The sequence below is a fragment of the Podarcis bocagei genome, assembly GCF_964188305.1.
Source record: "Podarcis bocagei genome assembly, chromosome: 6".
In the NCBI taxonomy this organism is placed as follows: Eukaryota; Metazoa; Chordata; class Lepidosauria; order Squamata; family Lacertidae; genus Podarcis; species Podarcis bocagei.
The window spans coordinates 66,452,538-66,471,941 of record NC_138130.1 but is presented as its reverse complement, the minus strand read 5'-3'; the positions used below and the strand labels follow the sequence as shown (position 1 = coordinate 66,471,941).

At 41.1% G+C, this 19,404-nt stretch overlaps 1 protein-coding gene across 2 annotated transcripts in view; it reads left to right on the top strand.

Annotated features, from left to right (window-relative positions):
* The window catches only part of PTGFRN (prostaglandin F2 receptor inhibitor), a 77,170-nt gene that overhangs the window by 49,283 nt on the left and 8,483 nt on the right, over positions 1–19,404 (top strand). The window contains exons 6-7 of one of the 2 annotated variants that reach the window (XM_081199625.1): positions 6,048–6,467; positions 17,777–17,884. In XM_081199625.1, coding sequence (XP_081055751.1) covers positions 6,048–6,467; positions 17,777–17,884 — 528 coding nt within the window. The remainder of the gene's footprint in view (positions 1–6,047; positions 6,468–17,776; positions 17,885–19,404) is intronic. The other variant, XM_081199626.1, reaches the window with a different exon arrangement.

Genomic DNA, 19,404 nt, shown 5'->3' with positions numbered 1-19,404 from the left:
CGTGGGATTGCCAGCAGTACATGTGAAAAAGATCTAGGGTTCTTGGTGGACCACAGGCTTAACTGGAGGCAAAAAAGGGTGATACAGCAGAAAAAAAAAAAAAAAAAAAGCTAATGCTATTATCTTGATCTGGAGACTATACTTCTAGAAGTAATAGTACTGCTCTATTCTAGCTTGGTCAGGCCACATTTGGAGTTTTGACAAATTAGGATGTGTGCAGAGGAGGGCGACCAAGATGATAAAGGGTCTGGAAACCAAGCCTTATGAGGAATGGTTGAGGGAGTTGGGTTGTTTATCCTGGAAAAGAGGAGACTGAGAGCAAATGTGATAGTCATCTTTAAATATCTAAAGGGCTTCCACATGGAAGATGGAGCAAGCTAGTTTTCTCCTGCTCTGGAGGATAGGACCCAAACCAATGGATTCCAAACATTAGGAAGAACTTTCTGACAGTAAGAGCTGTTCAACAGTGGAACAGACTTCCTCCGGAGTTGGTGGACTCCTTCATTGGAGGTTTTTAAGCAGAGATTGGATGGCTATATATCAGGGATGCTTTATTTGTGATTCCTGTGTTGCATGGGTTGGTCTACATGACCCTCACGGTCCCTTCCAAGTCTACAATTCCAGGATTCTATTATTTATTCATTCCATACCCAAAACACACCACTGTTCTTTCTTTGTGCCCTTTTCTAGTTTTCTGCCCCTTTTCAGCAGTTCCAGGTTTCATAGCTTGAGGACAACGACGCCACTCAGCAGGGCAGCATAGAGACTTTAAAAGCATGTTCTACATTGCCACATTCCTTGCCCAAGTAAACCACCCCTTTTCCAGGCATAACACTATGTATCTGTGCTAATTATTGTTGGGACGGGAGACACTCTTGCATGCTTTCTTGGGGGTAGGAAGTTGAGAGCTTTCCATTCAAGAAAATGATCTTCACCTTTGAGGAATTGAGTCTGCAGCATCAAACTATTTTTAATGTGAGCAATTGAGCAGTTTGGTGCTTAGCAGTTTGCGCACTGAGCTTCCCCCACCTTTTGCTGTTTCCTTTAGATAGCATTGTACTGTGATCTCCTTTGTACAGGGCTGATTGTCATACCCAGTTTTCTCATCTTCTAGCCAGTGTTTACTCATTGTGAAAACTGCTGCTTGAAGGCAAAAGCACTGCAAAATGTAATCACAAACAAGTACCTTGCGGATCTCTTGGGGAAGGACAAAAGTATTATTGTATGTAGTTTTAATTTTGTGAAGTGTGTTGCGAGCTTGGTATATCTTATTTCCCTGTTGCCTTGTAAAAGATTCACCTTGTGTTTAATATTCAGCCAGCTTTTTTATTGGAAGAAAATGGATTGTTGTTCAAACAGTCTAAATGCCAAGCTAGTTCAAATCTATAAATAAAAGCCCTGCTTTCATGGTACGTGACCTGCCTCTTTCATACCGAAAAGCTAAAATGTATGTGATGTACCTGTAGAAACATGTAGAGGCCAAATGAGGGAGCAGGTTGAGGGAAAACCAGTGTTTGGCACCACCAAATTGCATTTCCTACTGTAATTCCAAGCCCTTTTCAGATAGCAGCAACAGGCTATACTTTTTTTTTTAGATTGATCGACTAGTCACAAAAATATGACTAAAATGCTGTATTTCATGAATTGTCAGCTTCCGCCTGCTAAAATAGGATGGTGATGGAAGCAGTAAATTTGATATTCTTATGAAGGGCCCTGCGAGCTGTAGTCCTGATGATTTGTTGTGAACTGATCACAAAGCCTAGATGTAATGTTTGTTGCTGCTTTTACATATGGCCAGTTTTGGCAAAGTGCCTTTACCTGAACTAAGCTGCCCTACTTTGTAACAAAACTTTTGCAGGATCAGGCAAAAAGAAATCCCTCCAATGTAGGTATGAATCCATCTTATAAATCTGGATACTGACTTCATTCTTCATAATATATTAAGCTTTTTTTTATCATGCCCAGATTGGTAGATGAGAAGTTTGTAACAATACTTTCGAACATGTTTGCATTTAATACCTTTTTATCGCAGCTCTCCGTGATAACTACCAGTACTGGTAAACTTCTTCTCAGGTTGTATGGTAGGAAATGAGCAGTAAGCTATACGGTTTTTACAGTTCGTCTTATTTACATTTGTGCACCTTCAGAATGTGGCTCAGTTCTGCATGATATTAACTTCTGTTTAGTGAAAAATGTTTATTTTGGCACTGTATTCCATGTCACTGCAGGATGTGTCTTAGTAGTATAGAAACAGTATTATTGATTCAAATTGTTTTGTTTATTTAAACTTTCAGGTTGCCATGAGAAGTTTTAATACTTTCATTAACACACAAAACAAACGAGCATTAATACCTACAAATATAAATAAAGTCCTTTCAAGTTTGGTAATAAGTAGCATAAAGCAAAAGCAAGATGATTCATTAGAACAACGTAAACAGCATAAACAGCCATACATCATCACCAACTTTATCATTGATAAATGTTGATCTTTGATTATTTACATGGGCCTAAATATAATAATTTATATTATGCTATATTATATTTATAATTTCTGCATTAATGGTCTAACCCGAATCCTACAGTATCAATCAAGTAGAGCTGGAACTTCTTTCTTTTTTCAATACATGGCAATTGATATTTTAGCTGCTGTTGACAGATTTATTGGTTTTTTTGGCATTCATTGCAGCCTTAAAAATGGTTTAGAGGCTAAACCATCTTATTTGGAATATTGTATATTGTGATTGATTATAAAACAGCACTAACTGTCAAAAACTTTTAATTTTATTTCGTCTCCAAAATATGTGGCATATAATCTGCATGAGGTTTTCCCAGCAGTTATCCTCAGAGAGATTTATAAATCAGGTTCAGTTTATATGATGTCAGATGCCATTGATGCATGGTTTTATATTTTCTTCCCCTTAAGGTTGGCTGTAATTAATGTTTTACCTATTTTTTTTCTCCTAGCCCTCCTCAGATTTCTCCTTAAATATTCAAATGAAGGTCTGCTAATAATTTCTTGTGGTAGTTCATGGAACTTTTACTTTGCATTCACTAAAAATCTTACATATTTTTCTATTTAATAGTGTTTCCCCCCTCAGATTCATAGAGCAATTCCTTCACTGCTGTTGGAATTCTTACATTCTCTATGTGTGTTTGTGTGTAACTATTTTTAATGCAGCAATAGCAAGTTCTGTAAGAAAAAAAATTATACATCTTTGGGACAAAATGAGACATCACATTACTTATGTGCTCAAGGATACTAACCTGTTTTTCAAATATCTATATCTTCAAAATAATAATAATGCTCAAGCCTCCCAAACAGATGTCCCTTAATATTTCTCTCTGTCTGTTCGTTATACATATGATGTAAATGTCAACAATCTTGTATTCATATGGCCTATGAGACTGCATTGCCACCACCATCTCAGACTGCGCACATGTTATATCCCAATTCTGCCTTAAGAAGTCCAGTAGTCTTAAAAGAGGGACGTGGGTGGTGCTGTAGTCTAAACCACTGAGCCTCTTGGGCCTGCCAATTGGAAGGTCAGCGGTTTGAATTGGTGTGATGAGTTGAGCTCCTGTTGCTCTGTCCCAGCTTCTGCCAACCTAGCAGTTCAAAAGCACACCAGTGCAAGTAGATAAATAGGTACTGCTGTGGCGGGAAGGTAAACGGTGTTTCCGTGCACTCTGGAACTTGTCACAATCCTCCATGCACCAGTAGCTGGCCACATGACCCAGAAAGCTGTCTGTGGACAAATGTCGGCTCCCTCAGCCTGAAAGCAAGATGACCCATAGTCGCCTTTGACTGGACTTAACCATCCGGGGTACTTTACCTTTACCTTTTTACCTTAGTCTTAAAAATGGAGGTGAGGCAGTATGCAGATGGTGAATAGGTGTCTTTCCAGAACTTGACACTATGCTGAATTGTTGCAAGTAGGTAACTTCTGAGATAAAGTACTTCTGAGATAATGGAACATAACCTGCCTAATCGTGGAAGCATATCTGATATTCTTGCAAACAAGTCAAAGATCAAATAGAAGACTTTGGTTATTTTTAAAAAATAATAATAGCAGAATGATAAAAGTTTACAGATTTTTTGAAGTATTGTCAATTCTTGTGAGATTAATCCGAAAACCAAATGAATGCTGTATCCTGAATAAAGCTTGTTTCACTCAAATGTCGCCTAAATCATCTGCAACAGGAGGTGCTGTGGGTGCATCAGGTGATCTTGGAGGAAGCTGATTTTCTAGATCCATTACAGTCAGTGTTTAGGCCAGCTTTGGCACAGAAACTGCTTCAGTTACCCTGTATAATTACACCTGTCAGGAGAGAAATGTGTCCCTGTTAACTCTCCTTGACCTCTCAGCGCTTTTAGATACCGTCAGCCATAGTATGTTCCTGGATTGGCTGTCCGAGTTAGTGAGTAGGTAGCACTGCTTTGCAGTGGTTCTGGTCCTACATGGATGGTTGATTCCAGATGATAATGCTTAGAGAGTGTTCTTCGACCCTATGGAGGCTTCAGTGTGGGGTTCCTCAGGCTTCCATTTTTATTTCCCCATGCTGTTTAACATGTTGTTTAACATGCTGGGTGGAGTCATCTGGAGCTTTGGACTGTTAGCATATTGCTGTCAGCAATATGCTGGTGACACACAGCTCTACTTGCAGATAATGCCGTGGATGTGCTGGACTGATGTCTTGCCTTGGTAATAGACTGGATGAAAGCCAATAAACCGAAACTCAATCCAATAAGACCGAGGCACTGTTAGTGGGCAGTTCCCTAGACCGGATGGATGGGAGATGGCTTTCTTTTGATGGGGGGTATATTCTCTCTGAGAGAGCAGGTACGCAGCTTGGAGGTACTTCAGCATCCATTGCTGTTGCTTGAGGCTCAGGTGGCCTCAGTGGCATGGAGTGCCTTCCATCAGCTTTGGGTGGTGGCCCAGCTGTGCCCTTATCTGGACCAGTATAGCTTGACTTCTGTCGCGTATGCACTCTAGGTTATATTCCTGCAACACAATATATTTGGGGCTGCTTCTGAAGATGGTTAGTAAATTTCAGTGGGTGCAGAATTCAGTGGACAGGTTACTCACTGGGGCAAGATGGTTTGAGCATATTACATTGATCCTGGCCTGACTGCACTGGTTGCCAATTAGTTTCCAGGCCCAATTCAAAGTGCTGGCTTTGACCTGTAAAATCTTAAATGACAGAGGTATGCAATATGTCAAGGACCACCTCTCCCCATATGAACTGACCATCATTTGAGGCCCTTCTTCGTGTGCTGCCAGGGGAACAGGCCTTTTCTGTGATGTCTCCCCATTTGTGGAATGCTCTCCCCAGGGAGGCTCATCTGGCATCTTCATTACATATCTTTAGGCAATAGACAAAAACTTTATTCTTCTCCCAGACTTTTGTTTAATTACCCAATGTATGGTTTTTGAACTGTGGTGGGGGATATTGTTTTTGTTTGCTACTATGTTATTTATTTTTGTGGTTTTTTTAAAAATATTGTAAACTACTCTGATCTTTGGATGAAGGGTGGTGTAGATAATTAATAAATAGAATAAATAAACAAAATTTGGTAAAGCTATTTTTTCAGACTCTTAAGTTTACCCGTGCCCATTTAGGCAACCACTGTGTAGTGTTAAATTGAAACTCTAACTTCTTATTAAGGCTCAATTAGGACTTCACGCAAGCATGAAGATTAAATTCTCAGTATATAATTATTCTGCATGCCTACCTTTCTGCTTCTGTTCCTCATGTATTGTCACAACATTCTGCTAAGTAGCCACTAAGGGCTGTGCCACTTGGGCTGTGGTCTTGTGCATACAGTACTTGAACACAGTGGGAATTATGCTATTAGGTTTGCATATTGTCCTCAGATTCTTTGTGTGTTTGCCTCTAACAGACTATGATGCCCACTCCTCAGTTTTTTTTAACATGAAATGCACTGCTGAATGTTAGATTGCAGCATTAATCCCTTGCTTGCTGTATATGTTTGTCCATCCTTTGCTTGTAGCTTATGTCTGTGCCTCCTTTGCTCTTCTCAGATTATATGCTGACCGTAGAGGCTGTGAAACTGAAGCCATTCTTCATGGCAGGGCACACCTTTGAAATGACATGCAAGGTGTCTTCCCAGAACATCAAGACTCCCCGTTACTCAGTCCTCATTACAGCCGAGAAGCACCTGAATGATCGGTCAACTCCTAATGGGACCACTCGCATAATTTCTCTCAATCAAGATTCAGTGGTCAGACGGGAAGATTGGACAGACCAGGAACGGGTGGATGGTGTGGTCTTGGAAAAGGTTCAGGAGAACGAGTTCCGCTACAGGATGTACCAGACACAGATTTCTGATGCTGGGCTGTATCGCTGTGTGGTGACTGCATGGTCACCAGGGGGTGGAGGCATGTGGCGAGAGGCAGTCAATGGTTTATCCAACCCGATCCAGATAGACTTCCAGACCTCAGGTCAGTGCAAAGCTCAAAATGTTAATCAGTGAGAGAACATGACAATAGTGCCTGTCCCAGAGATTCATTCAGAAAAGCTGTGGTCCGTGGATCAGAATGTCCCCTTTATATTTCTGTGTTAAATGCATTTAAGAAATTCATGAAGTTCTGTTCCACAAAGAAATCCTACAGTCATGGTATTGTCAAATAATATTTCTGTAGTCTTTATAGCTGGTTGAAATCCAGGAAATTGGGATGGAAATGCCATTCTTAGGAACACATCTATTACTTCTCTCCATGTTTGCCCGTTGCCCGTTGAGCCTTTAAAGATGGTCACTTGAAGTCTTAAATTTCTCTGAAGTCAGATGTGCTTGAATGGAGAATCCTCTTTGGGTTAGTCATAGTAGATATCAGACAGCCTTCTCTAGCTTGGTACCCTTCAGGAGGGAACATAAGTAGCTGCGCATTCAACTATTTTATAAGGTCATTCAGAAGCAAGTAGCCATGGACTTCCAGTACTTGCCATTATACTTCTTCTGGCATCCCTGCTTCTTAACTTGGTTTGTCCCAAACTCTGGAATTGATCATTCATTTATCACCTTTGAACACCAATGTAAGTGGAAATTGTTCTAAAGTTATGGCATCTGACTGCTTCCATAACTACTGGAGCAATAAACAAATCATAAAGTTACAGTATTCCCTCCCTGCAAAGAAAGGCTTAACAAAGTTTGTCTGTAACAGAAAAAATAACACCTAAGAGCGAGAATTGTAGGTGAATATAGAAATAAATTTGGGGAAAACTGATTGCCCAGTACAGTATTGACAAGGAAATAATTACCTCCCGCAAAAGCAAATTCAAGCAGGTTTGAATTTTTTATAGAATAAATCTTGTAATTTTGCGTTAATTTGTGTTTACTTGCAGAGTATTGTGATATTAAGTAATATTTTTGGAGCAGAGTTCTGTTGATTACTGATTATTTGTCAAATGATTAAATAAATAACAAAAACGGGAAGAAAATAAATCTGCTTTGGGGCCCACTGCCTACTGGTTGGCACATGTACACCAACATAGTGCCCTCTGTCCAGCTGAGAGAGTCAGAGCATTGCTAGTCAGGACACATGCCTTTTCTTTGTAGTGCTACACTTGCCAGCTAGAGAGTCAGTGTTGTGTGAAAAGGGGATAATATTGACAATTTTTTCTGGGGAGGAAAACAACCATTATGCAGTGTTGAGATCAAGCTGTGTGTGTGAAGAGATTTGTTCATCATACCTTCAATGAACTGTTTCTGCTGGGTGGTTTATGTTTCATAAGGTACTGGGAAAGGAGAAAAGGCTACAGCTTCCCAAGCAATAGCAAAATGTCAAACATACCTATAACTTCCTTGCAGCAGACTTCTAGAAAGTAGCCTGCAGATCTGGGACTGTTAGGTACCAGTAGTGGTGCATCCTCCCAGCACCAGTGGAGAGGTGCCACTGCTGCCACCACCCCAAGAATCACCAACAATTGTCGGTAGCTGTGGCTTAAATCAGGATTGCAGAAATGAATGTTGTGCTGCAGCTTATTCCTTCCTTTGCTACTGTGGCTGGTGTGCTAGCTCCTTTCCGAAATGTGAAAGCACACGGTGGGGTGGCACTCAACAGTGCACCAGAGTTTGCTGCAGTAGACACCAAAAGTGTGAGCAAGAAGTATGAGCCAAAGGAGCCATACCCAACGGTAGCTCTTCAGTGTTTGAAGATGCTCAGTCATTTCCCTTCATGCTACACACAGCTCCAATAGTATGACAGTGTTTGGTGGGTGAAAACAAAACATGTGAAGTGGCTCTAACATGTTGCCCATGTTTTATTTTAAAACAAGACCTTCAGTCTGAACCATGCCCAACTCAGGCAATACCCTGTGTAACCTTAGAAGCTAATAAAGGGTATAGGGACTACGGTTAAAGGAAATCTCAAAGATTTCCACATAAAAGCTTTTAGTGGTTGTTGCAATAGATGTCTGTGTTCTTATTGATTTTTTGCATGAAGCTGGGAGGACTTATTTGGATTGAAAGACTTTTCAACCACTGGTTTGGCTTACTGTCAGAGCTGTTTGGAGCATCACTTTTGTCTGAATGGTTTCATGTTTCAAGAAAAGCTCTTCAGGATGTGAATGTGCAATTTAGCTGAACTGTAGGAGGTCTCTCTGTCTCTTTTCCCCTGTGTAAATTGGTGTCTGCACTCCAACCGAAGTTATTTATTTATTTTTACCCTGACACGCAGATGTGCTTTAGAAAGGTTTCCATGAACTCTCATAGAAGAATGTGTATCAGATTCTTTCCAGTGGAGAAGCAATGTTAGTTGCAGAAAAACCAAGGGAGTCTTGAGGATCTTAAAAGCCAAACAAATTTATTATGATATTGGTTGCATCTGATGAAGTGGATTTTAGTCCCTGAAAGGTTATGCCCTAGTCCATTTGTTAGTCTTCTAGTTGCCACAAAGCTTCCTTGTTTATCCCGGGGGTAGTAGAATTGCCAGCTTGAGACGGAAAGTTTCCTTACGACTCTCACTCACTGATCATTGTTTTGCTGTGGTGCAATGAATGCACATCTTTTTAAAACACTTGTCTGAAGCAAGGACATCTTCTAACCTGGAGCTCATAAATCAGGACACACAAGAGCTCTAATCTATATTCTCGTTCATTCGGTATCAATAGAAGGTTGTTCCCAACTGTGCAACAAAAACCTCTGTTCAATTTACTGTATTAAGACTCTTAAAACAGGAACTATCACTAATTTGTTCAAGGCTATTTCACAGTCTAAGAGTTCTCATTGCTAGCAAATGATCCTTTATTTTCACCAGCCGAAAATTTTCCATTTTCTATTCACCCAATTGACGTAATCTTTTAGGTACTCTTGACTTTCCTTTTCTACCTCATACTTACAATCCTGACTCACGCAACTTGGTAAGTCAAACCATACCTTAACGGGACTGTGTGGCGTTGTGGCTGCTTTGTTCTTCCCTAGTCGTTTTTATTCTCTCACCACTCTAAACCAAGGTTTGGATTAGTGTGTTCTCCAAACACATGGGCTCATGGTTCAGCTCTTTCCTCACTAATCATGAGCTGTAGTCATAACCCTATTCTACTTCCCATTCAGCTAATTATATATACACCCCACCTCAAATTGTGTTAAAGGCAAGAGGCACCAAAATCTGTTCAAGGCTTGGCATGATGCAGGCACCCCAATTTGTCTGCAAGATCTTGGAAACCACAGGTAAGCAGGTCTGAGCTTGGAGGAAGGTCAGAATACAAATTTAACTGTTAATAGTATATCTGATCCTTCTTTAACATTTGGTGCTGCAATTCCTGGAGCTCGTAATGATGTGAGCCAGTGTGGTGGTTTTGGGCACATTTGTACTTTTCTTTTCCCTTTCAGCATATCCTTCTGCTAAGCAGAACGAGGAATTACTTTCAGGTTGGTAGCAAGATCTCTCATTTATTATAATGGATCCATTGTTGTTTCTGGAACATCATGTTGGTCTTAGGACATTCCAGGGCATTCTTGGGCTCTTGTCAACAAGGCTGCCAATTATCTAAGGGGTAGGGTTGGTTTGGTTTTTTTTTTTGCTTTTGAGAGGCTCCCATCTCCTGAAGCACATGTCCTAACCGTTCAGCTGCTCGGCACTACTTTTCTGGGCTTTAGATGTATGAGAGCTGTATGGTTGCAAACTGCAAAAGGAAACCTTTTGCAAGCATGGCTGCATAACCTGGCCAGTGAACTCTTGAGTTCCCTGAAGGCAAGAGATAGCACAAGGCAACACTTCAGCACCAGAGGCTTAACGAAAATACGTGAGGGCAAAACCTCAGACGCATCTTGTCTAACTTGCTTTATATCTTTTAATAAAAGAGGTTGGCTTTTCAGTAACAAAGTAGTATGTGCTCTTTCAGGGCTCTAGGTAGTGTGATATCACATTTATTATGTCCCCTAGCAAGAGAAGAACAACATGTTCAATACTAGGGTTGCGAGAACTGCACACATAGGTCCTATCCTGAAATGTTGTACAGGACCTGGATGCCCAGTTTCCGCGCTTGGTGGTGTTTTTCCATACGCTAGCTGTTAACTATTCTTAGCTTACTCCTGCTTAATATCCCGGGCAGTGAGCATCCCAGCCTCCTTGTGCTTTGCTTATGGAGCCCTGCACAGCTTCTTAAATTGTTCCTAGACCCTTCTGCAAATTTGTGCTTCATCCCAACCAGGACCCATGTGTTCAGCAGTCTCTATACTTGCCTGCCTACAGCCCAGCACTAATATTCAGCATGTGGCCAATTAGAACTGTGTGTGAGCACACTGTCGGTGTTTACCCTTGGGGCACGTACCTGGGACTTGCTTGTACAGCATGCAAAATGAGACCATCAAAGTATTTATTTAAACATGTATATCCCACCTTCCAGTTCCACTACAGAATTCTCGAGGCAGCTCTGGCTAAATGAGCCAGTCATGAATTTGAGGCCGCCTTTTCCCTTATAGTCGGTATGATTCACAGCAATCTGTGGGGCTTGCAGTGGAAGGGGAGAGGCTGTTTATGCCCTTCCTTGCGCCCACTGTATTGTAAGAAAGGGCAGCTGCGTCCCTCACTGTTCAGTAATGCTGACTCCACAAGCACTGTTAACCCTTACAATTCCCAGGTAGGATGAATCATGGTAGGCCAAAGCAGTTTCTTCCAGAGAGACAGTATACTGTACTTCTCAGCCAAATCCCTCTCAATTTATCAGGAACAAGAAGGCTGGCACACCCCAAAAAACACACACACCCAAAACACCAAATAAACCCCACCCCATTTATTAATTCTTATTTTCACAACAATTCCTTTTGGAACTGTGTTTGTTAAAGCGCCCTCCCCTCTTTCACCTTTTCTGTGAGAGAAGACTATAATAATCAGCACTTTTCACTTCATCATAGTAAGGCAGCTAAGGGGAAACTTGATGTAGATTTAGAAAAGTTTGTGGAGAAGGGGGGTGGAGGTTTGCAAAATTATGAATGGCACAGGGAAAGTAGTTAGAGAGAAGTATTGTTATTCTTCTCCTACTCCCTAAAACTTGGGTTCATCCAAAGAAGCTGACTGGCTTGAAGGCAGCTAAAATTAAGGACAACTTCACAAAGTGCTTAGTGAACTCAAGGAGTTTGCTGCTGTAAGTTGTGATGGCCGCTAGCTTATATGGCTTTAGAAGGGAACTGGATAATCTCATGAAGGAGAATACTGCGAGTGGCTGCTATGTAACTCTGTGCTCAAAGCAGTGGACTTCTTGAGTCCTAGTTCCTGTGAAGAAGGAGGGGCTCTTGCCTTATCTCCTGCTAGCTGACTTTGCACTGGCATCTGGCTGACCACTGGCAGGACATTGGATTAATGGAACTTTTTGGTCTGATCCAGCAGGGCTATTTTTATGTTCACACAACACAATCCTACTTAGCCTTTTCCTTCTTTTTGAGGCGAAGCAAAAAGAGAGACTGTCCGCCTCCCTCCCCTGCACAGGCCCAGGATAGTGCTTTAATAATTCTGGTACGGCTTCTTGTCAATTGGTGGCTGGAAATACAAGCCGCAGCTAAAACACACAACGTTTTGTTTTTGTAATATCTTCTGCTGTGTGGTTAGTGCTAGTTGAAGAATGTACACAGAAAAAACAGTTATGACTAGAATTATGTGAGAGAAGGGCCTATTAAATGACAAGATGATAGCAGCTTCACAATAATATTGCAAGGTCTGAGGCCAGGGTAGATGTGAGTAATATTTTGGAATAGGAAGGGCTTGTGGATGACATCAGTTTTTCCTATATCTCATACTATGGGCATGCTGTTATATGCTCTGTGTTCAATGTAGCATTGAAAGTCGCATTCTTATGAACCTAGGATGGCCAGACAGCAACTGCGTGCTGCTACTGTCTGTTGGATCGAGTTTTGTGTGTCTCTTTCTGTCCCAGGGGAGGATATATTTTAAATATAATTTGCTGCTTTGGCACTGTATTTCTGTGAAGGTCACAGTTGTTTCACTGGGATCCTTAATGCATATTTAGTTGTGTTAGGATGGGATCAACACAGCAATTATGTGTATATTCCTTCTTCCCAACCCACCCCCATTTTTAGGGTGGATTAATGTAAATCTAGGAAATTTTAAAAGGGAGGGGGAATCCAATTTAAATCAGGTTTCTCACTGACACGTCATACTTCACCTCAGTAGGGGTGTGGGTGGCGCTGTGGCCACTGAGCCTCTTGGGCTTGCCGATTGGAAGGTCGGCAGTTCGAATCCATGCAATGTGGTTAGCTCCTGATGCTCATCCCAACTTCTGCCAACCTAGCAGTTTGAAAGCATAATCAGTGCAAGTAGATAAATAGGTACCACTGTGGCAGGAAGGTAAACGGCGTTTCTGGCACTCGTCACGGTGTTCTGTTGTGCCAGAAGCAGTTTAGTCATGCTGGCCACATGACCTGGAAAACTGTCTGTGGACAAATGCCCTTGGCCTGAAAAGCGAGATGAGCGCTGTAACCCCATAGTCATCTTTGACTGAACTTAACCGTCTAAGGGTCCTTTACCTTTTCTTACCTTTTTATCCTACCTCAAATAATGGTGCATGACAGACTAGATAGTCTAACAATTGTTTCAGCAGAACTCTGCCCCTCACCTTTGGGGCAAATCATATTTCCTAAACCCAGTGCAAGAGCTGAGAACGTCTCCATAGGAATCTTTTTAGAGTTGTCAACAGTTCTGATTGAAAAATTGTTCCCATTTTCATATTACTACACTGTTCATTTTTTTTAAAAAAAACCCTCCTTTGTAAATTCAGTGCCATTTAAAAGTAAAACACACTTATCATTGAATCATAATACTTAATAAAATGACAAGCAACACAGAATTAAAGTGCATTTATCAAATGTGTGTCTGCAAACATACATACATCCTGATTATGAACACTTTTTGATAATAAGTAGAAGCACAGAGAAGCCTTTTAATGCTATACCTGGGTAATACCTACACTAGAACAAGTTAAAATGTCACAAAATATTTTTATTAGTATTTATTGAATTTGCATACCATCCTTCATCTGAAGATCCCAAAGTGGTTCACAACAGAACACACACACACACACACACACACACACACACACACACACACAGTTCTAATAAGAATATAGTTCTCTATAATACTTCATCACAGCAGTTTGTTTTCATCCTAATAAAATAATGCAGCTTCCCCAGTGATGATAACATGAGTGAAAACTAAAAGATCTTCTTTGGAGGTTACTAATTATCAATATTATCTCCTGTTTTACATGATGGTGTATTCCTTAAGGTAAAATCTGCACAATATCTTAAGTCTTGCATAGGGATTATGGCTCATGGGCCTGTTGATTTGTATGATGCCCAATTGTTAGGGTTCTCTTTTGGCAACTTGGATGAGGAGCAGAGGTCAGCAACTAACGGCTGTTAAACCAATTGGGTTGTATGGTAGTTCTTGGGTTATGGTTGCCAGTGTGATCATGGAAAGCTCTGCTGCTATCACTAACGTGCTGCTGGAACTGGGAACAACCTGAGACCAGGAACTGGCATTCCAGGGTTGCCAGACAGAAATATGCCAACTCTGAAAATGGCAACTCTGTCCTTTCTGTAGCAAGCCAGCAGGGTTCTGGATATGGCAGTGGCTCTTCTACGAATCTCCCCTACTAAGTGAGGTGGGATTGCTCTAGCCATGTTCCTTCTGCTTTTTGCAGTCTTCACAAAATTGTGCCTGCTCATGCATAGACCATTCTAAGTGACACTGAATATATGGAATGCCTTCCATCATTTTTTAACGATTGGCAGTAATTTCTAGGGAAGAGCTGTCATCAGGGACATAAATTTGGTTTTCCTCTTATAGGCTGATAAGGCACTAGAAAACGCAGTAATTCCCTCTTAACTTGATACAGGATTAATTTAATGCAACTATTTTTGTCTGAAGTGGAAAGCATGTAGAACAGATTTTTTTTTATGGCACTCTTCTTATGTAGGAATTGCTTTATCGGTACAAAAATTCAGCAGCGAGGAAGAAAATGTGCCCATCTTATATTTATATTTGTGAATCATTGGAATGGTCTTGATTATGTGGGTTCACTACATCCTCTGTGTTATTGTAGTACTCATATGTAAATATTTATTTATTTAAAAAATATTTTTGCTATTGTTGGGCATCCTTCTTATCTAAGTAATTAGGGCAAGAGATAAATTCAATCTCATGCTGTACGATACAAAAAATGTAATTTAGAAGAGAAATTTGGTACCATGTTAATTTTGAAGTAATCATTGAGGTAGTAACTGCTTCTAACAGTTGAATTTGGTCACAGTAAAATGTGTCTTTGAGAGTGGTTATATATCAGGTTTTCCTTTTTAAAAAAGTTATCTTAATAAAAATAAATTCTCTTTGCAATACAGAGGTTTGACTTCTATGGCTGATTCAGCATAGACCAAGAAAAAAATAACATGGTTTGCAAGCTGCTAACATCCTTAACAGAAACTTGCTTTGCTGTTGAATGTGTCCCTTGAGAATACTGGCCTAGCCTGACTGTAAGAGAAACAGCAAATATTGGAGTACTGGTTCACTTTGAAAGAGCAGAAATCTCGACAAAGACTAAGGCCATGTTGCAGGAACATATATCTTTTCTCCATCTTTCTTTTTTAGCCAGCCAGGAGCAACCCAGGAGGCTGTGATCTTCAACACCATGGGAGCGGGATATTTCTTAATCTTTTTGTTGATCTTCATAAGATTCTGCTGGAGCCTTTTTGGCCAAAGATTGGAGTAAAAATGCTTTAAATAAACAGAGATATTAACTTTTTTTTTTTTGCTCAGCATCTCTCTTCTCCCTCTCTCATAACTGCTTTCTGCTCGTGGAAGTTAAGGGTAGGCTTTAATAGGTATAAGGTCCAAGATGGAGAATAAGAAGGCAGCTTAGGTGTGGATGCTGGGTGGCATCCCTCCATGGACATTCCTCCTGAGCTCCCCTAGTAAGTCCCATATTCTGGGCAATGGTCTTTGGTTGTAGCTGCCTGGGCTGGCATGCTGTTTCATCAGGTCAGCTTCCCGCGGCACATTACAAACAGTGCCATTGGGCAAGTAAGCAGAGTGGCCGGCAGACGAGGCCATGCATTTTAGTAAACATCAGACTTGTATGTGCTGTCGGAACTGTGGGATGGAAAGCCAGCTGGCTTGGCCCCAGCCGGAGCATCTCCCTTCTCAGCCTTGCTGCTGTGGAGATCCATCAGTTGTCATCCTCCGACGTGCGTCTGCGACTCAAGCTCCTGTGCATTCAAGAGCACACATTACTCAGCAGAGTAAACACACAACAGATCAGGCTCGAGGTGTGGGTACTATACTAAACTACGCATTTATTACACATAAATCAGGACCCAAAAAAAAAACATGGCCTCTCTCCTTGACGTTCTTTTCGGAGAGAGAGAAAACAAAAGCAATACAGAACGGATGTTCCGCTCACAGGACTCCAGCAATCTGTGCCAGAATGTAAACAGACATGTGACATGTAACAATCCCTCATATCTGCAGCAAGAGTGGAATGGAATTCCCAACATGTGAATCGTTCTACCCACATGATGCACACTGGCACCACCAGTTTCAGTGGGGAGAGAGCAGGTGCTGCAGAGCAGGGAGTGAGCTGGAGCAAGGTATTTCGAGCGCAGAACTGTGTGTGTGTCTTTCACAGCCTGGCCCCTGCAGTGGAGTATGCTGTCCTATTGCCAGTCCTGTATGTATAAAGAGGAAGGGTGTTCTTGCCCTTTGTTTTAGGCAGCAAAATTGGGGTGGACTTAACACATGTAAAACTTTCTGTGGCTTGAGTACAGGCAACCTGAAAGATAATGAATCTGCCTGGGTACTAAGGTCTTCGGATGAGCGTGAGCACATTCGCTTGGTCCCATCAACACCCAAAGCATGGTTGGTGGTAACACAAGAGAGAGCCTGTTCTTTGGCTGCTCCCATATTCTGGCATTCCCTCTGAAGAGAGGTTAGATTGGCTTCCTCTTTGTTAACCTTCCACCGGCAGGCTAAGAGCTTCATATTCAGACAAGCCTTTGAAGATTAAAGTGCAGGCGATGCTGCACTGGAATGCTGTCAGGAAGAACTGTATTTTAATGGCTGGTTTAAAATATGTTCCACTGCATTTTAATTACTGTTTTTAACTAGTTTGCTTTTGTTACTTTGTATTTTATAATGTTAATCCCAATTTGGGAGAAAGGCAGAATATAAATACATCAAATAATCATCATAATGTAGAAAAAATTATGTCCCTGGTACCATCAAAATATGCACGGAATATCATTGGATTTATAGTGCTTTTTAAAATCCTAGTTTTAGTGGTTCCAAGCTCGAAAGCAAGTATAGTGGTACCTCAGGTTAAGAGCTTAATTCGGGTTAAGAACTTAATTCGTTCTGGAGGTCTGTTCTTAACCTGAAACTGTTCTTAACCTGAAGCACCACTTTAGCTAATGGGGCCTCCTGCTGCTGCTGCGCCGCCGCCGCACCATTTCTGTTCTCATCCTGAAGCAAAGTTCTTAACCCGAGGTACTATTTATGGGTTAGCAGAGTCTGTAACCTGAAGCGTATGTAGCCTGAGGTACCACTGTACAGCTAACAGGTAGCCTTAAGAGCTCTCCTTGTGCTCTCATAAATGTCAGCACTGACAACAGAATGTGTGAAGTGCTGTTGAATTTTCATAGAATCATAGAATTGGAAGGGACTGTGAGGGTCATCTAGTCCAACCCCCTGTAATGCAGGGAGCCAGTGTGGTGTAGTGGTTAAGAGCGGTAGTCACGTAATCTGGGTAACCGGGTTCGCGTCTCCGCTCCTCCACATGCAGCTGCTGGGTGACCTTGGGCCAGTCACACTTCTTTGAAGTCTCTCAGCCCCACTCACCTCACAGAGTGTTTGTTGTGGGGGAGGAAGGGAAAGGAGATTGTTAGCCGCTTTGAGACTCCTGAAGGGGAGTGAAAGGCGGGATATCAAATCCAAACTCCTCCTCCTCTTCTTCTTCTTCTTCTTCTTCTTCTTCTTCCACCCAAAGTGGGGCTCAAACCCACGACCCTGAGATTAAGTCTGATACTCTACCGACTGGTGCAAAAGCTAATTCTGATGGTGTTGAGCACATAAAATGTTCTCAGGGCCTGAACACTTCTTGTTTTGCTTCAGTTTCCCTAAGTACATTTTAGAGGCATGAACCTTTGGCCAGATGCAGCTTATGAATATGTTTATACTAGGTAAGGTTTTCTGTTTGTGTGTAATATATGAGGTCATACATGAGAAATATGTGTTTTTCTTCATAGGTCCTGTTTTCAATGTCTCTGTGGAATCGCATAAAACAACGGTTTATCGAGGAGAGCTGGTGAAATTAGATTGCATCATCTCCATTGCAGGGACAGTAATCAGTCCAGGTATGATTTGAACCTCTTGAATGATAATGGCTTTTCCTTTTTCCCTTTTTATTTTTGAACATGCTCACAATTTAGGATGTGTTATGCTTGCAAGTAGAAGTTGGAATTAAATGATCCATTTCCTCAATACCATGGAAAATCTTGAAGACTCTCTTAATTTACATAACTTGCTAGCTTCACCCTTTATCAAACTTCTTATAATCTGAGTTGGATTATAATTATCAGGTGCTTCTGTAAGCTGCAGCTGTGCTTGGGCGAGTCCCACTTTCTTAGTCATACCAGGGAGTTCTGGGTCTGAATTTTCCATGAAAGCATAGATGGAGTTGATGCAGCCCTAGAACTCGTGGAAGTGAGGAAAGAGATCCACACCTGCCACAATCCTACACTTCATTATCCACTGTTAACTCAAACCCTTTCTGTATGCTATGAGATGCCAGCTGTTTGCCCAGCTGTCAAGACAGAATAAAAACTGTGGACAGAAGTTTTATCGTGCACAACTGGAGATGGTTCCCAGAGGACAGATTATTTTTGGAGCTATCTTTCAGGCCAATTTGTAGTGCCTGCCCATCTAATTTTGAACATGGTTGCTTATTAATTAATAGTTTAGCAATGAACTAAGACTTTCTTTCATTACCTGAGTACTGTGTCTCAGTTGAGAATGGAACCCTGTGATGAATTGCAGGTCTTCAATAACTAATCTCAGCAAAACAGTACATCTGAAAGTGTCCACATAGTAAGGAATCCTAGTCCTTCGTGAGATAATATAAAATTTTACTTTTGTACTCAAAATCCTGCTGTGGTGTTTTTTGTTTTTTTCTCCTGTGGAAGACTTGCATGTTTAATCATCACTGTATACCTCTTGAAAACACACTACACCCAGCACATTTCAGAATATGCTTATTTGACTGAGCAGCCTGGTCGTTGTGGGTGTTCAGCACACAAATCTGGGCTTAGCTATTTTCAGTTAAGCTTTGCAGCTCACCTATACAAATGTAATTCTGATGGGTGTTTATACTTTTTATGCAGTATGTTGAGGACACATCTAGGGCAAACAATTCATTTTTCCTTAATCCTTAGTATTTGTGTTGATGTGTTCAAAGTGCTTACAGGAAGTATTTCAAAAACCTTGCTGAGCTGAGAAGCCAAATGCCCTTTTGTCTGTCAGCCTGCTCCTTTCCTAAAAACTTTTTTTTAAAAAAATAAATCAATTTGTTCAGTAACTATAAGTGTTGGACCTTTAATTTGTTAACACAATACCATAAGTTACTTAATGTCCAGTGAATGGTACTGCCAAAAGTACTCCATTTAACTACTGGTCCAGACAATAAAAGGCAAAAACCTACAATCTGACAGGCAACTTTATACCCTTATTGCTAATCACTCTCACAATAAGGAAGGGTGAATTGGACTATTTCTGGTCCATATCACTTTTGCATGTGTTCACCCATAAGCCCAGTACATCCTTCTTCCTCGTTAATAATGAAGAATTGTGTTTGTATACATATTTCTAAATGCCTTCT